Source organism: Chelmon rostratus, chromosome 1 (genome assembly GCF_017976325.1).
Source record: "Chelmon rostratus isolate fCheRos1 chromosome 1, fCheRos1.pri, whole genome shotgun sequence".
In the NCBI taxonomy this organism is placed as follows: domain Eukaryota; kingdom Metazoa; phylum Chordata; class Actinopteri; order Chaetodontiformes; family Chaetodontidae; genus Chelmon; species Chelmon rostratus.
The window spans coordinates 20,406,254-20,420,611 of record NC_055658.1 but is presented as its reverse complement, the minus strand read 5'-3'; the positions used below and the strand labels follow the sequence as shown (position 1 = coordinate 20,420,611).

The window sequence follows — 14,358 nt, the reverse complement described above, 5'->3', positions numbered from 1 at the left end:
ACGCACGCACACTGACACATACACTCATGGCGAAGGATGACCTCTCTAATTACAGGAGCGAGGGCCCCGTCGGACGGCTAAAGTGGGGCGTTTAGGCCTCCAGGTCGAAGGGCTGCAGCCTCCCCTGACTGGGGATTAGCGCAACAGAGGAGAGCAGATAAATCGCACACACACAAACACAGAGAGACAGTCGTGAGCTGCGTGCAGGAATGCAAACTTACAAATGCAATTTACAACATATTCACCCCCAAACTTGATGAACAGACCTGAAATATGCTTCCTGATTAAAACTAAAATGTGGGCCGACGTGCTGTTTGTAAACAGAGAGGACCACTTGGAAAAACTACCCCCTCCTTTTTCGTCCTCTGGCCATACGACGACAACGACGACGACAAACTCTGTAATTTGTGAGACAGAAGGGGCGGCAGACAGCTGATGGTGAGGATGGCTAATTAAGAGACCTGCCCAAGCATCAAACACTCCCAAATCCATGACAGACGACGGAGGAGCCTAACGATTATGGAAATGATATTACATAGCCTTCTTTGATCATTGCATCACATTGCATTTTTCCCCATCATCTCTTAACGCATGTGGGACTCTGTCATGTTCGGCAATGAATTTGGTCACAGAGGAGAATGGCCTGATCAATAAAGATAGTCTGAAAACACTTTTATCATTAATGCATGGCAACACAAAAGACTTAAGGATATTATTATAGATAGTCGTAACTGATTCAAGAACACTGTAATGACTATAAGAAGCTGTAAAAAAACTTCACATTCAGTTTGACACAGTGAATTAGTGCCACGGGGGAATAAACAATACATTGAATAATTAAGATGTAGCCAGGCAAAAGGTTTCAATGTCCACAGGACTGCGCCCTTGAATCAATCCCAGCTGACAACAGAAAGCAATGCACCCTCTTAAAAAGCTAACACATGTCCTGGTGGCTCAGTGCAGCACAACATACTTGTGACTCCAGGCTTTCAGATCCCAGCTTATGTTGTACTTATGCAGATTTCTCTGCTTACTTTCCAGCCTCACTTGAGCGAAGCCGTAGCAAAATATTCCAACAGCCAGTTGCATGTGAGCCATCTGATTGGTCAGAGTTTCATTCCTAGCTTGATCATTTCCGTGAAATGGAGTTAGAGCCAATTAGCATTCTTTTTTGTACACTGCTTTGAACTCAGAGATGACCTTCCCAGACAGTATTGTCCAGGACCAGGCATGAGGTATGTCACAGCCCTTCCTTTTTTTTCATATGGCAACACTTTACTAAAGTTAGCTACTTCTACAATGAACTTTAGCGCTTCTTCTTGCCTTTTCCTGCCTGTGTGATCGAAGCAGAGCACTGAATGAAAGCGTCTCCTCGCCCTCATCATCCCCAGTGATCCTTATACATCTGAAACATAATCAACCATTGTCACAGTTACAGGGTCGACTTGGCTGCACAGGGATCTGCCCTCAAAACACACACACACATTCAGCGTATAACCATCTCACTGAGCTGCCAATCAATCTAGGGTCGCAATGGGGAAGAGGAGAGGATATATCAGCCTCGCCACTCTAACCTCCCAACGCCGTACATTTCCAACACAGCAAAGATGGCAGAAATCAAAGTGGTTGATTCTCAGGGCTGGAAACCAGAGCACAATGTAATATTGATGGCCACCGGAGTACACACGCACTCGCAACACCTCTCCGGAGGCGCTGGAAGACACTTGCTCCTCATGGCACAGGGCTCGGAGTTGATTGACACATGTGACACGCGCGCTGTATTATGTGATGGGCGCTGCACTCAGGGGGTCGCTTTTGTTTAACTATGCAGAGTCTTTAATATGTGACAAGGAGCGCTAAATGCAGTCTCTGCATCGTATCCTCGGCTTATCGCAAGCATCTGGCACAAAACTCTTTCTAATTCTCTAAGCCATCTGCCAGCTTTTTTAGGAATCACAAGCGACAAAAACACTTTGACAGTGGAATATATTCCTACAGCATTTGCGTCACATTATCTAGTAGCTGTCTTTGTGAAGCTGAGCTCACAGCTACAAATGGACACTTTGACTTAAAGTGTCTTTAAGTAGTATGAATCCACACAGTAATTTAGTTCAGGTGACCCTGTAGCAGCAATGCGACCCCTACCCCAAGAAGTGTGAATACCCAGTGAGTTAGACAGGGTGCAGGGGTGTTTAGGGTTAGGTCACTCCTGCACATACAGATCAGACTAAACTGAACAGATGTGAGCATGTGAGGGTGAGGAATCTCACACTACTTCACTCATTCAGTAAGCTTCATCTGTGTTCTGTAGTCTGGCTTTACTAGCTGCAGTTACCATGGGTGGAAGGTGAGTTTATTTTACTTTTTATTCCACTACAGTTGCTTCTGCAGAGTCATGCTTAACATACAAAATCTTTTAAAATGTGATAAGATCTTAGAAATGAATTCATTCTGAATCATGAGCTATCTTCTCTCACTTTTGATACTTAAAGCACATTTTGTTGACAATATTGACCTGAGTATAATATTATATGTAAAAGTAGTGGAATTAATATGTTTTTCTTAAGTAAAGGATCTGAGTAATTCTTGCTATCACTGATAGTGATGTTTGCACTGCAAAACCTATTTTATGTGACATTACAAATATATCTATATCTGTATATACAAATATAACTCTTGTATATAACTTATGTAATTATGTGGAAAGAGGCACTTTTTCATTCTACATTCCATTTTATATTAAGTCTATTTCTTCTTAATAAATTGTGTACAAACTTGGGAATCATCTGATTAATTCTCTTCCTGTTCCTTCTCTTTTCCCTCCCGGTGTATCATAACTCCCGTTTCCTGTTGCCAGGGTCACTCTTGAAAGATCTGCTTTCCACTACCTAACCATACTACGTCCTGCAAAAACATTTTTCTGCCACCAACTGCTGCAGCTGTCAGCAGGCAACACGGTCCAGCCTTTATCCTCACCAAACTGCAGGTTAATCTGCTGCCTGTTGGGCCCGAGTGCCCCGGCGCTGTGCTCTACCCACTGAGCCACACAGGCGGTACAGGGACCCCTGGCCACAGCGGTGTTAATGTCTTGTTCAGCCACTGAGGAGCACAAGTGAGGTGTTTGTGTGGCCTTGTCTGCTCTGATGAGCTGTGCTCTCTCTTTCCACCCAGCGCAGGATTGATGGAGTGGCAGTGTGACATGTAAGAGAGCGTTGCGACGTGTTGCGTTCCCCGCCTGGGCAGCAGGGGGACAGGGGGCCCTTCTCCACGACTGCCTCCGCTGTCAAATTGATGAAGGACGGATTGGCTCTGGTCTGATCTGAGTGCTTCATCATGGTGATGTATGGCGCAGCAGGCCCGGCTCCAGCTCTGGGACGCGTGTGTGTACACCTCTGTGGCTCTTTGGCTAAATGTTTTCCCTCCGTTAAGTGCCTTTGCTGCTCTCTGTTTCTCTCCGCTGGATCTACATCACAGCGCAGGTGGTTTGCATTACTCCCTAAATTCCATTCATGACTTCATAGAGAATCACTCGCCAAGGTGGGGTTGTTTATTCTCACTCTCTCACATTTGAATACACAAGATGAAGGACTAGAGAGCTAAATTTACAGCACACATTGAAAGACTGTAAGAATTTCCTTCCAAGATATGCTCTCTGTAGATGCAAATAGTTAGTATTGTTATATTTCTAACTCCAGAGGATGATATAATAACATATCAGGAATTTTGATGCTCTTGAAAAAAGCCCCAAAAAGAGAATCCTTGAACTGCTTTGACTATCGTTGAGTAAATGAGTGAGATGTCTCACTCCAAAGAATAACCAGTTTAACTGACCTGAGGGATGAAACTGAATAAAAACTGGAAAACTGCTATGCTCGGTGTACAGTAAAGTGTTGACAAATGTCAGGTTATCTCATTGTGACCAGTGTACTACAAGGTCAAGCAGTTTTCCAGCCCTGGGAAAGACAGCAACAATACCTTCACTTCAATAGAACCATTTGGGACTAAAATGAACTCCCTAAGCCAGTGGTATATCGAAAAAGGCAAACATTTAAAAGTTGTCAAGTATCCATCTCTTTCTTGTCAGGACCTCCTAAAAAACCAGTCAAGTCATAAACACTCTGTTCCAGACAGTGCTACATCTGCACCGCCCCCCCCCTCCTTGGTCTTCCTCTGTGGGCAGGGTGTGGTTGTGTGTGTGTGTGTGTGTGTGTGTGTGTGTGTGTGTGTGTTCCCCTGGGTTGGGGTCCAGGGCTGAAATCAGATCAGAGGCGCATTGTCTGGCGAGTAAGACGAGGATTATTTTCCTAACCTTCTCATACCTTCACGCAACAATGAGAGAGGACAGAATGAGTAAGTTGTTTAGAAAAATCTCCCCTTACACCGAAAAAACACCTCCATCTGCTCCTCGTGTCCTCATCTACATCGACTCAATGAGCCGGGCCCCTCTACTGTGCTTGCATATGTGTGTGTTTGCGCTTTGATTTTTTCATTCTTTTTAAACATAATTTTGTGTATATGTGTGTGTCTTAAAGGGGCCAGCATGGGACAAAAAAAAAAGAGCCTCACACCACGACTAACGCCACCTTAACCGAGAGAGGCCATGCTGTGAGACAAAAGGGAGCATCGCTTACAGGAAACCTTGAAGCTCCAGCTCCTCTTTCTGTTGGCAGTTTGTCTGAAAAGAGGATTTCAGCTCGCTTCGCCCTCAGAGGAGCAGCCCAATAAAAACCTAAACAATAAAAACTCCTTTCACACCATGTTAGTCAGATGCGCTCACATTCCATAACCAGTCTCACTGGTAAACAGAGTGGGAAAATGTTGTGTTAGTTGATGCGGCCAATTAATTATATTGCAAGTCATTTAAAAATCTATAAAAGAAGTATAAACCGGTTTAGGCTGTTTGAGAAATTGTAAGTATGGTATTAAAAAATGCAATACGTGTATTTCAATTGCCTTGAGCGGTGTTATATTGGAGTCTTTTTTAAAAAGGAGCTGTGTCTTAAAAGGAGTAAAGCGTAAATTATGCATATCATCCCCCCCCCCCCCCCTTCCATTCCTCTTCTTCATCGTTTCGCAGGAAAACATGGCCGCAGTCCACACGTGCTTTGTCCCGCTTGCTCGGCTCTCCTCCCTGGAGGAGGTCTCTCGCGCTGGCAGGAGGGAGGTGGAGGTGTCAGAGTGCACTAGCCTGCCTGGGAGAGGCTCTCTCTGGGTGCTGGAGGGGGGAAGGCTCCTCTATGTGTTGGCCTGTTCGTGGCTGTGGGCACTGGAGTGTGTTATATCGAGCCTGTGGTGTGAGGCTGTTATGTTTCCCCCTGTTCTCTCTCTCGCAGCCCTCTCTGGGTAACACAACTGTTGAACTACTTTTCTGAAGTTGTTTTTAGCGTCTTACTGCTTCGCTACTGCGCTGCTGTTACCGTGCAGCTCAGTCAGACTACCTGTTTGAAAATAGTAAGCAACCCTGTCTCCTAGATTACGTCTGTATATTACTGAATTGTTCTCATAATTGCGTTGTGGTGACAACATAATCGCTGCCTGGATTAGGTTCAGAGACAACGTTTCCTTGAGTGAATGAAACATTACATTTCCTGCACCGTGCTGGAGCTGCGGGGAGGTGGTCGAGGTTGGATGATGGAGATACAAAGTGAAGGACTGTGACACCATGAATCCAGGTTTCACATCCAGACTGTCTGTGGTTAGGTTTAGGAAACAAAAGCACTTTTGGTTAAATGTTATTAAAAATCTTATGTCTCAAGTCAGTGCTGACTTGTTCTGCATGAAAACAGACCATAATTTCTCCTTAATGTTAACCAAGGGCTACCAGTTCTTAAACAGAGCCATCAAAATGTTGAATAATGCTGTAGTCACTACGTGTGGATAGTGTATTGCAAGATTGCTTTCTTCTGTGGAAAACAAATGAAGTACGTTGTCAGTGAACATTTCACCGATGCGTTCAGTATCAACATTTTGCAACTAGCCACCAGCACTGACGACATTTCCTCATTATGCGACTAGAAAACATAATTTGTTCGGCATTATGTCTCCTATAATCTTTCTTATTATGTTTTCTCAAAATGTATTTTATGTTGCAAATTACGCAATTTTCAGGAGACAGGGATCTAAAAAGATCACAAGCAGCCACAGACTACAAAGGACAGGCCGAGCTCAGATTTCACATCAGGCTACAGCCACGAGAGCCACTTGGAAACTGTGATAAAATGAAAAACTACACACGCTCTGTACACCTGTTATTACCTCTGGTAATCTCTTGACAAACTGACTGTAGCTCCATCAGAGTAGCTATTATCTCAGTTAGTGACAACAGGCTATTATCTCTACTCTGGCAAAATGCAGTATAAAGGGCCACAAATCTTGCCAACTGCCTTACAGCAAAGCATGGAGGTAGAATTCTAGCTTATAGACGATGAAGAAAACCAGTGTATATACCAGCTTTTATACTGGCTAGCAACCTGAAAATAAAATCTGCAAACTGACATAGAATATGTGGACTGAGAGGGTAAAAAAGATACGGTCTCCTCTCCTTCAGCCAATACTAAAGCTCAGGAACAGCAGTAGAGCTGCACAGCAGCCATCAAAGCGCTGGTTGTACGGCACAAAATGCCAGCCAGGTGTACAAGTGTGTCGGAAAGTGGTGACGGGTGGTGGTGGAAAATGGTTTGCTTGCTCAGCGAAATCCTCTGCTGGATAAATAAAGGTAAGAAAAAAAAAGTCTCCACTGTGGCAACATGCAGAGTGTACACAAGGCCACTAATCTTGTTGACTGACTCATAGTGAAGTTTCTCTGTGGAATCTGTGTCCTGTGGTTAATCTCAAATACGGGACTGAGCCCATAAAACTCATCCCGTGCCAAATCAAACTCTAACAGATGCAGGGCTGCAGACAAACTGTATACAAGCGCTTCACTGGAAAATCTTGAGGAGACCTGTGCTTTTAAAAGAATAACTGTCCCCTCCTGATGCAGAAGAGATTTCATTCTTTAAAAAACAACGCTAGGAAAGAACCTCAAGCTAAAACTGCACATTATATTAGGAAACACTGTGCTTTAAGTCTGTCAGCACTATCACATTCACATCTGCCAAATGCATTCACTGCATAATGACATCCAGCGTAACACCTTATGAATGAGTTGGGCATGTGTTCATTAACGCTACTGTATACTTGATTCAGGAATTATTCAAGCCTGCATGCCACGGATTGTGTCTATACACCAGAGGCGAGAAACTTCACTGGATGCTGTCCTACTGTAGGTTAGCAGGGTGCCAGTTAGCCATTAGTCAAATTTTTGTGCATTCTTTTCCTTACAATATGTCAGTTTATTGTGTTGCATGTTGTGCCCTTTTAGCTTGTCTTGTATGTATTCCACCAGTGTGAAATACATAATCAGAACGTGGGACTTGTTCTGAGTTTAATTTCATATCAATAATCTCAAAACTCAGCTTGTGCGTCTTGTGCACAACTATCCCGTCCTACCTTCAAACTACACACACATTCACGAATGTGGCACCACGACAAAAACTGAACAGTGACACTGGACTCAACTTCGCATGAGGAAGTTGTGCGTCCTCAAGCTCGACAGTCATTTGTTGTGACCTGCCTGTATCGCAGTGTGGCCTCTGGTTTGAACTCATGTCATGGAGCTTAATCAAAGCTGCACTTAATGTTGCATCAGACTGCATTGAAACTGTAATTTTAATCTCCATTCGTGACATGAAGTCTTTACAGCTGGCTCTCCATTGTTTGGGTTGCATTATACCTTCGGGATGCGACAAAGAGATTTTAAATATAAGCTCAATTTTCTGAGTAGAATTTGCTGCTGACTGGTTTGCCGGTTCAGTGTGTGTGAGGAGCAAATACTGCGCTACTGGAAACAGGATTAACACATTTTTAACAATATGTCAGAATATTCCTAAAATGAAATTATCTGGAACTGCATCTGTAGTGACCTTAACATACAGGATGATTAAAAAAAACAGATATTTTAATTCATAAAATCACTAATGATTTTAAAATGACCCCTCATTACTCACAGCATTTGTCCGTCACCTAATATTGAATTTATAAACTAGTGTACTGTATCTTTAACAAATTCTATGCTACGCTGGCGACAACACAATCTGTGTTGAATACAGAATTTATGGTATTTTTCTCACATGGTCGCTCCAGTTTTAGAGTAATGACTGATTTGAAGTGTATGCTCTCGACTTCTATCGTGTTGTATTTTGCCACATCAGTCTGTGCAAAAGGAGAAGCAGTTTGTTGGATTATCTGTCCCGTGCTGTCATGCATTACTCAAACCTGGATTTTGCACTTGCACCAACATCAGGAACACCACACCAACCCACAGAAATGGCATACTGGCATATCCAACACAAGACAGCTATGTAGCTCAATTAAAACACAGTGAAAACACTATGCTAACAATGTGTACTGTTGTCAGATGTTTTAGTCACAGCTAGATTTGGCAGTTGTGTTTTGCACTGAATTGAATTGACTAGCATGTATTCAATGTGCCATTTGCAGAAGGAAAGAAAATCCCAACAAACAGAAGGGGGTTTCCAGTGTGTTACCTGGACGGAGTTAAGCCTGCAGTAGCCATTGAGGGGAAAGCGGATGACGTGCGTTGGGTCCTGGTTCCAGCCGGCGTTGACTGAGTTGCACATAACATCTCCAGTCTCAGGGAAGATCTCCTCGATGAGCACCTTCTCCCCACTCAACGCGATCCTCTCGCCCAGGTCGGGCGTGACGCGAACCACCAGGCAGTCGCAGGGCTGCGCCATCCGTCGCTGCTCGCGCTCCTGCTTCCAGCGCTCCAGCTCCTTGATCATGGGTGTCAGCTGGTAATAGCGTGCCTCCTCATACAGCAGGTGGAAGTCCTACACAGGCAGAATGGAGATAAGTGCAGTGAGTTCGCGTGTGTGTGTCCCTCTTAGTTATATGTGTGACTAACACACTGTGAGTTTCACGACATTACAGGTCACCATCAAGGTCACTGGGACGAAACCATACACAATATACAGTTTTGTGCAATATTAGCGTGACAACAGGTATACTTACTGGGTTACCTGATGGCTTCCCCACAGCAACTAATGACAAAGTGTCCTTGAGCAAGACACTTAACCTCTCATTACTCCAGGAGTGCTGCTCTGGCTGCATCTGCACTTTGACCATTCTACAGTAGTGAAACACCAACGGTGCAGGCATGCATGGCAGAACAAATAACCAGTGGCAGACTGATGAATATGCTCACAATGTCCTACAATATTTCTGAATATTTTTCGGATACACATTCATATACAGTATGCGTGCCAGATACAACCAGTGTCCTTGTATTCACTGTCTGTTATAGGAAACCATTATTAAGGAGCGCAAAGGGTCAAGGCATGAGCTCATTATACTGAGGCTTCTCATAATGTCAGCCATGTATGAGTTTAAATTCATACTCCTGCACTCACGCTAAATCGATCCGGATAAGAATCTGAAATATGAATGTAAAAATGTGACCTTTGTCCTCATAAACTTAAAGATATCTCATTGCCACAAATTTGAAAACAGGGTAGTTTAATGTCTCACTTATTGTCATGTCATACATCTTCTGGAGAGATGAACAATAAATCAAGATTGGTGAAGGCCTCCGACCAGCAGGACAACGCTCTCAATAAACAAAGCAAAGCCATGCTGCTGCTCTCCTCCACGGTAGCTCTTGGCAGAGCTGTGCTAGCCTTTAGCATGTTTTAGTGAGCTGACTCCAGAAAGGCCGTCAGTAGGGCTCCAGTGAAGTGGGATGGTGCATTCCTGTGTGCAGACAGTCTGCAGCAGATTGTCTGCCTCTCCCTCCCGGGCAAGGCTTGCTGGGGGCCATTTGCCCCTGTGCTCTTGCCTCTAATTTCCCACAAGACCAGATGGCACCATCATTCACCGCTACCATAGAAAATACAGGGAGGCGGACGTTCGCTATCGGAGGCAGACGGGAGGTGAGGAAAAGATATGTGCAAGTGAACATGAGGACAATCATCAGCCAAGGAGGGTTTTAATGTATTCCTCACATGGAGGGAGTTTTATGTTAATGAGGCTTGTGGCCCGATGTTAAGCTCCTATTAGAACAAGATTTAATTAGGTTATACCCAAATGCTGCAAATCTTTCTGCTAAACAATTAGTAATTAATAAATCTGTGTTCTGATTAGTGCGTCGCAGTGACAAAGAATGACAGCTTAATACATTCTTAGTTTGTGAACTTCCATTACTGCCATTCAAAGTTTATCCTTACATGTTCCTACGCTCCTGGCGATAGCTGGTTTTAGTGTCTGGACATTGTCAAACCACAGCAAACAACTGATTTGGCTACATATTGAATAGCTGCAGATAGAGGTTGCTCCACTTGGTGCAGTGCAAAGTCTAAACACCCTTGAAAAGTGACACAGTGTGTGTTTGTGCGGCGGAAACAACATATGTTTCATATAGTCTGCATCACTGGCGGCTGTGGGTGTTGGGTGCTGGAGCCGCCAGGGAGCCCTGATCTAAAAAGAGTCTTTCCCCTTCCCTTCTCCAGACCACTGCTGGGTATAGAAACAGAGCATGGCAGCAAACAGCATATTCATTAACCCTGCTGCGTCTCTCATACTGTTTAGCCTTGAAAAGCCTCCCTCTCTGGTTTACCCCGTCATCTAAGCTGCGCCTTCAACTGAGGCGTGTGAACGACACCCAAATACAACTCCATCTGGATGAGCGTTGACGCAACACATCTTAAGCTGACGGTCTAATATTTAAGATTTCAGAATGCAAAAGAAGAGAGGGGGGAGTGGGTCCTTTTTTCCCTTTTTCTCTCCCTTTCTCCCTGTCTTTTTCTCTGCTGGCCCTCTTGCTGCAGCTGACAAAACTCATACTGAGACGCTCCCCTTCAGGCAGCTCTCTGTATCAAAGTGTAGCTCCTCATCCTTCACAGGTCTGAAGCCATGGATGGATATGTTTTTAACAGGGGTCTGTCTGCGAGGCACTTTAGTCATCCTGAGCAGCGCAGAAAACAACAGAGTAATCCTAAGCGCTGAGGTGAGGATGAGAGGGAGACAGGGCCAACAGCTCCGTCCTGGCTGCTGGAGCTGCTGCTACTGCTGCCAGCTCTACGAGACAATTCATCCCCCAATCCTGTGTCCAGACAGCCCGTTTGAGCTTCAAAATAATGATCCGACCTGATCGCCCACCGGCAAGGCAACATCTCAGGGAAGGACAGAGGGAGGGAGAGACAGAGAGGGAGGCAGGGAAAGAGAAGAAGAGGAAGAAAATGATGGAAACTGTCACTGTGAGGGAGTCGGAGGACTGATAAAGACCTACCGTATGTTTTGGACAAAAAAGGACTAAAGCCACACAAGCAGAGGCTCACCGGTTGTCGATTAAACGGCTGCCGACGGAAAATCCAGCAGACTTCCATCTAATATACAGCACCCACACAAAATGAAAACATTTGCTCTTTCCTATTATTTTCAGCATTTGATCGCTAAAGAAACAAAGTTTTATTGATTTAAAGTGCAACACAAAAGCCGAATAAACCAGAAACCACTAACCCTTAACGGTTTATAACCATGCCATCAATATGACTGAGCATTGCTTACACTCTCGTGATTAATTGTACTTTGAATAATGAGACAAGGGAGGATATTAATAGTGAATATTTGGTTCCACTGATGTAGCTGAAAAATTTCTTTTCCTATTCTGCTCAGACTTTCACATTGATTTAGCAAAACACACAGCGCCGTGGCTGCCAGCAGCAGAACAGACCCAGCCCTCTGGCGACGGCAAGCCTGATTGTGTTCAGATAAGGACATGCTCAATTCCGCCTCGCACTATTTGCATTTTTTTTTTCCCCCGGCTTCACGCAAATTGAAAGGTATGCAGATCAACACAGGCTTATTGCGGAAGGGATCATAATGAGTTGAAACAATGAAGTCCAGTGCGTTTTCTTCCAACCGTGGTGCCTGATTGGACTGTCGAGACTTCACAGAAAGGGAAGGAAAAGCATGAATAAGGAGGGAAAAACTAATCTTACTGAGTCAGGCCATCATTTTCAGAAAACATGCAGGGCTTTCATGTCATGTTCTGCTGTCTGAGGTTTGGCTCTTGTTCAGACTATCCGTGAGGCCTGGAGAGTTTGCCCCTGGCTCTGTGTGGCTTGGCCTCGCCTTGTTCCCTTGTAGAGAATGATGAACAAGCGCCAGCCCGGTGGAAAGGTCACAGAAGTTAAGGTGGAGTAGAAGTGAAGAATAGAATACACCTAGGAAACAGTATCACTGAATAAAAACCTTGAACAGGAAGGAGCTGTAGGCAGAATATATAATAATTCTGACAAAGCCACATGTGCATGTGTGGGTACTTGTGGGGTGAGACTAACTTGCTAGTAATGCCATCAGTATGGTTTAAAGCTGCACCACTGAATATTTTTATATCAGCAATGGATTAACTGACTGCAATGGAAATGCTCTACAGAGCATTTTATCATCTTTCAGCCCATTGTTTTGGTGTTATGCCCTTTTACTACTGTTTTGGTTCACTCGCTCTGCTCTCATCAACCTCACTGAGCAGCAGAAGGCAGCTGTTTTCAGTCAGAAAGGCCTGATAAGCCAGCTGAATGGTTCCTGACTAGAAACAAATGGCAGACAGAACACGTCAAAGAGTCCAAATGTTGCACTTACATTTGGCAGGGGGCCAGAAACACAACTTCAAATAAATACTGATGTTGCTAAATAAGCAACATGTTCTCCATAACATCTTCATAGATATAAACTCTAACAGTGGCTCACATGAAAAAATATTACAATTTTACACTATTAAGTTGGAACAAAGACATACTTGCTCATATCAAAAATATGATATATTGCGTGGATTGGAAATCTGTACCAATGAAGACCTTTAGAGTGTGTTACGTATTATCTGATACCAAGCCTGACAGTGTTAGTACAATAGCAGACATAATGTACTGTGTGTTCAAGAATGGGATTCGTTCATGCAGATGCTAAAACAGGAGCCAGGTGTGTGCAGCCTCAGTGGCCTAATATGGGCCAAAGCAGATTCAATGGCCCACGAAGAGTAAAGCGTGTGTGCACACATGCATGTATACAGAGCATATTGGTATATATTAAACTGCTCTCCCAGCGGGTCCCTGACTGTTAGTGAGACTTCCTGTCTGTGTAGGAGTCAGTCATCAGAGCGTGGGGGAGCGGAGGGGTGTGCAGGCTATTTCACCTGGGCTCACCTCTATAGAAACCACTCCGAGTGAAAAACAACAGCTCAGGGCTTTGGCACACACATCACCGGGCTATGCTCCAGTTAGCCAGTTAGCATTTTACCTCTCCACCACTGTAAACTCAGCTCAAACTCAGACTGTTCCACCCCCTCCCTCAAAGTTTCCCTAATTACTGCTTATAGTACAGGTAATTAATGTGTTGAATGGGAGGATGGTAAGTCTATGTTGTCGCTGAGAAAACAGAACTGGCTGCTCTGTTGTGGTATCAGGTCTATTTTGAAAACATGCAACCCCAGAGAGGGCAGGTAAACATTAATAAATACAAACATATTCACACGTTGCTGTACTGAGAAAAATCGGGAACCTCACACAGTACTACTGCGTGTCTGGGCAGATGGCTTAACGTACTCAAGCTTTTTATGTTGTTCGAATTGTGCGAGCTGATGGTGCAGTCAAGTACACACAATACAGTATGTTGTGGTGCAGATATATACCTTGAAGTCATCTGGAAGGAGCAATTTGCTGGTCCTGAGGAAACTGAGAATGTAGCGGAATATCTCGCCGTCTCGATCTATGAAGTAGTGCTGCTTCAAGCTGTCCAACACGATGGGCTCGGTGCCATTGAACAGACGACTGATTCTGAAAATTGAAATACACACACACACACACACACAAACACGCGCACATGCAGGCAGCCGCACACAAACACACACACACACACACACACACACACACACACACACACACATAATGGAATGAGCCAGCTCCCTTCAAATGCATGAAACAATTACCCTCCATTTATTTTTCAATTTTATTAGCACTAAGCTTGAAATGCATTAGCATCGCAGGTTGAAACAAGGGGCTTAAGGCACAGTTCCTCCATTCCAGACTTGTTTGAAGTGTCCCTTCTGCAGAGAGATTATAACAACACACACGCTTGCTGCTTGTACTTACAGAAATTAATGGCATGAATGTAGCATTACAGCTCTATTATTCCATCTGTCAGAGGGCTGGAAATGAAACAGAGGTAGGAAGTGGTGGAGGTCCACATACTAATGTGAGAAGGACATCTGGAAAAAATATTTGACTTTTACAGTTTGACTTT

The 14,358-nt window shown here is 44.2% G+C and overlaps 1 protein-coding gene across 2 annotated transcripts in view; it reads right to left on the bottom strand.

The window, feature by feature from the left end:
• Positions 1-14,358, bottom strand: part of LOC121604458 (BTB/POZ domain-containing protein kctd15) — a 29,294-nt gene that overhangs the window by 4,841 nt on the left and 10,095 nt on the right. For both annotated transcript variants that reach the window (XM_041933983.1, XM_041933975.1), the window contains exons 3-4: positions 13,748-13,892; positions 8,589-8,894 (exon numbers count right to left, since the gene is read on the bottom strand). In XM_041933983.1, coding sequence (XP_041789917.1) covers positions 8,589-8,894; positions 13,748-13,892 — 451 coding nt within the window. The remainder of the gene's footprint in view (positions 1-8,588; positions 8,895-13,747; positions 13,893-14,358) is intronic.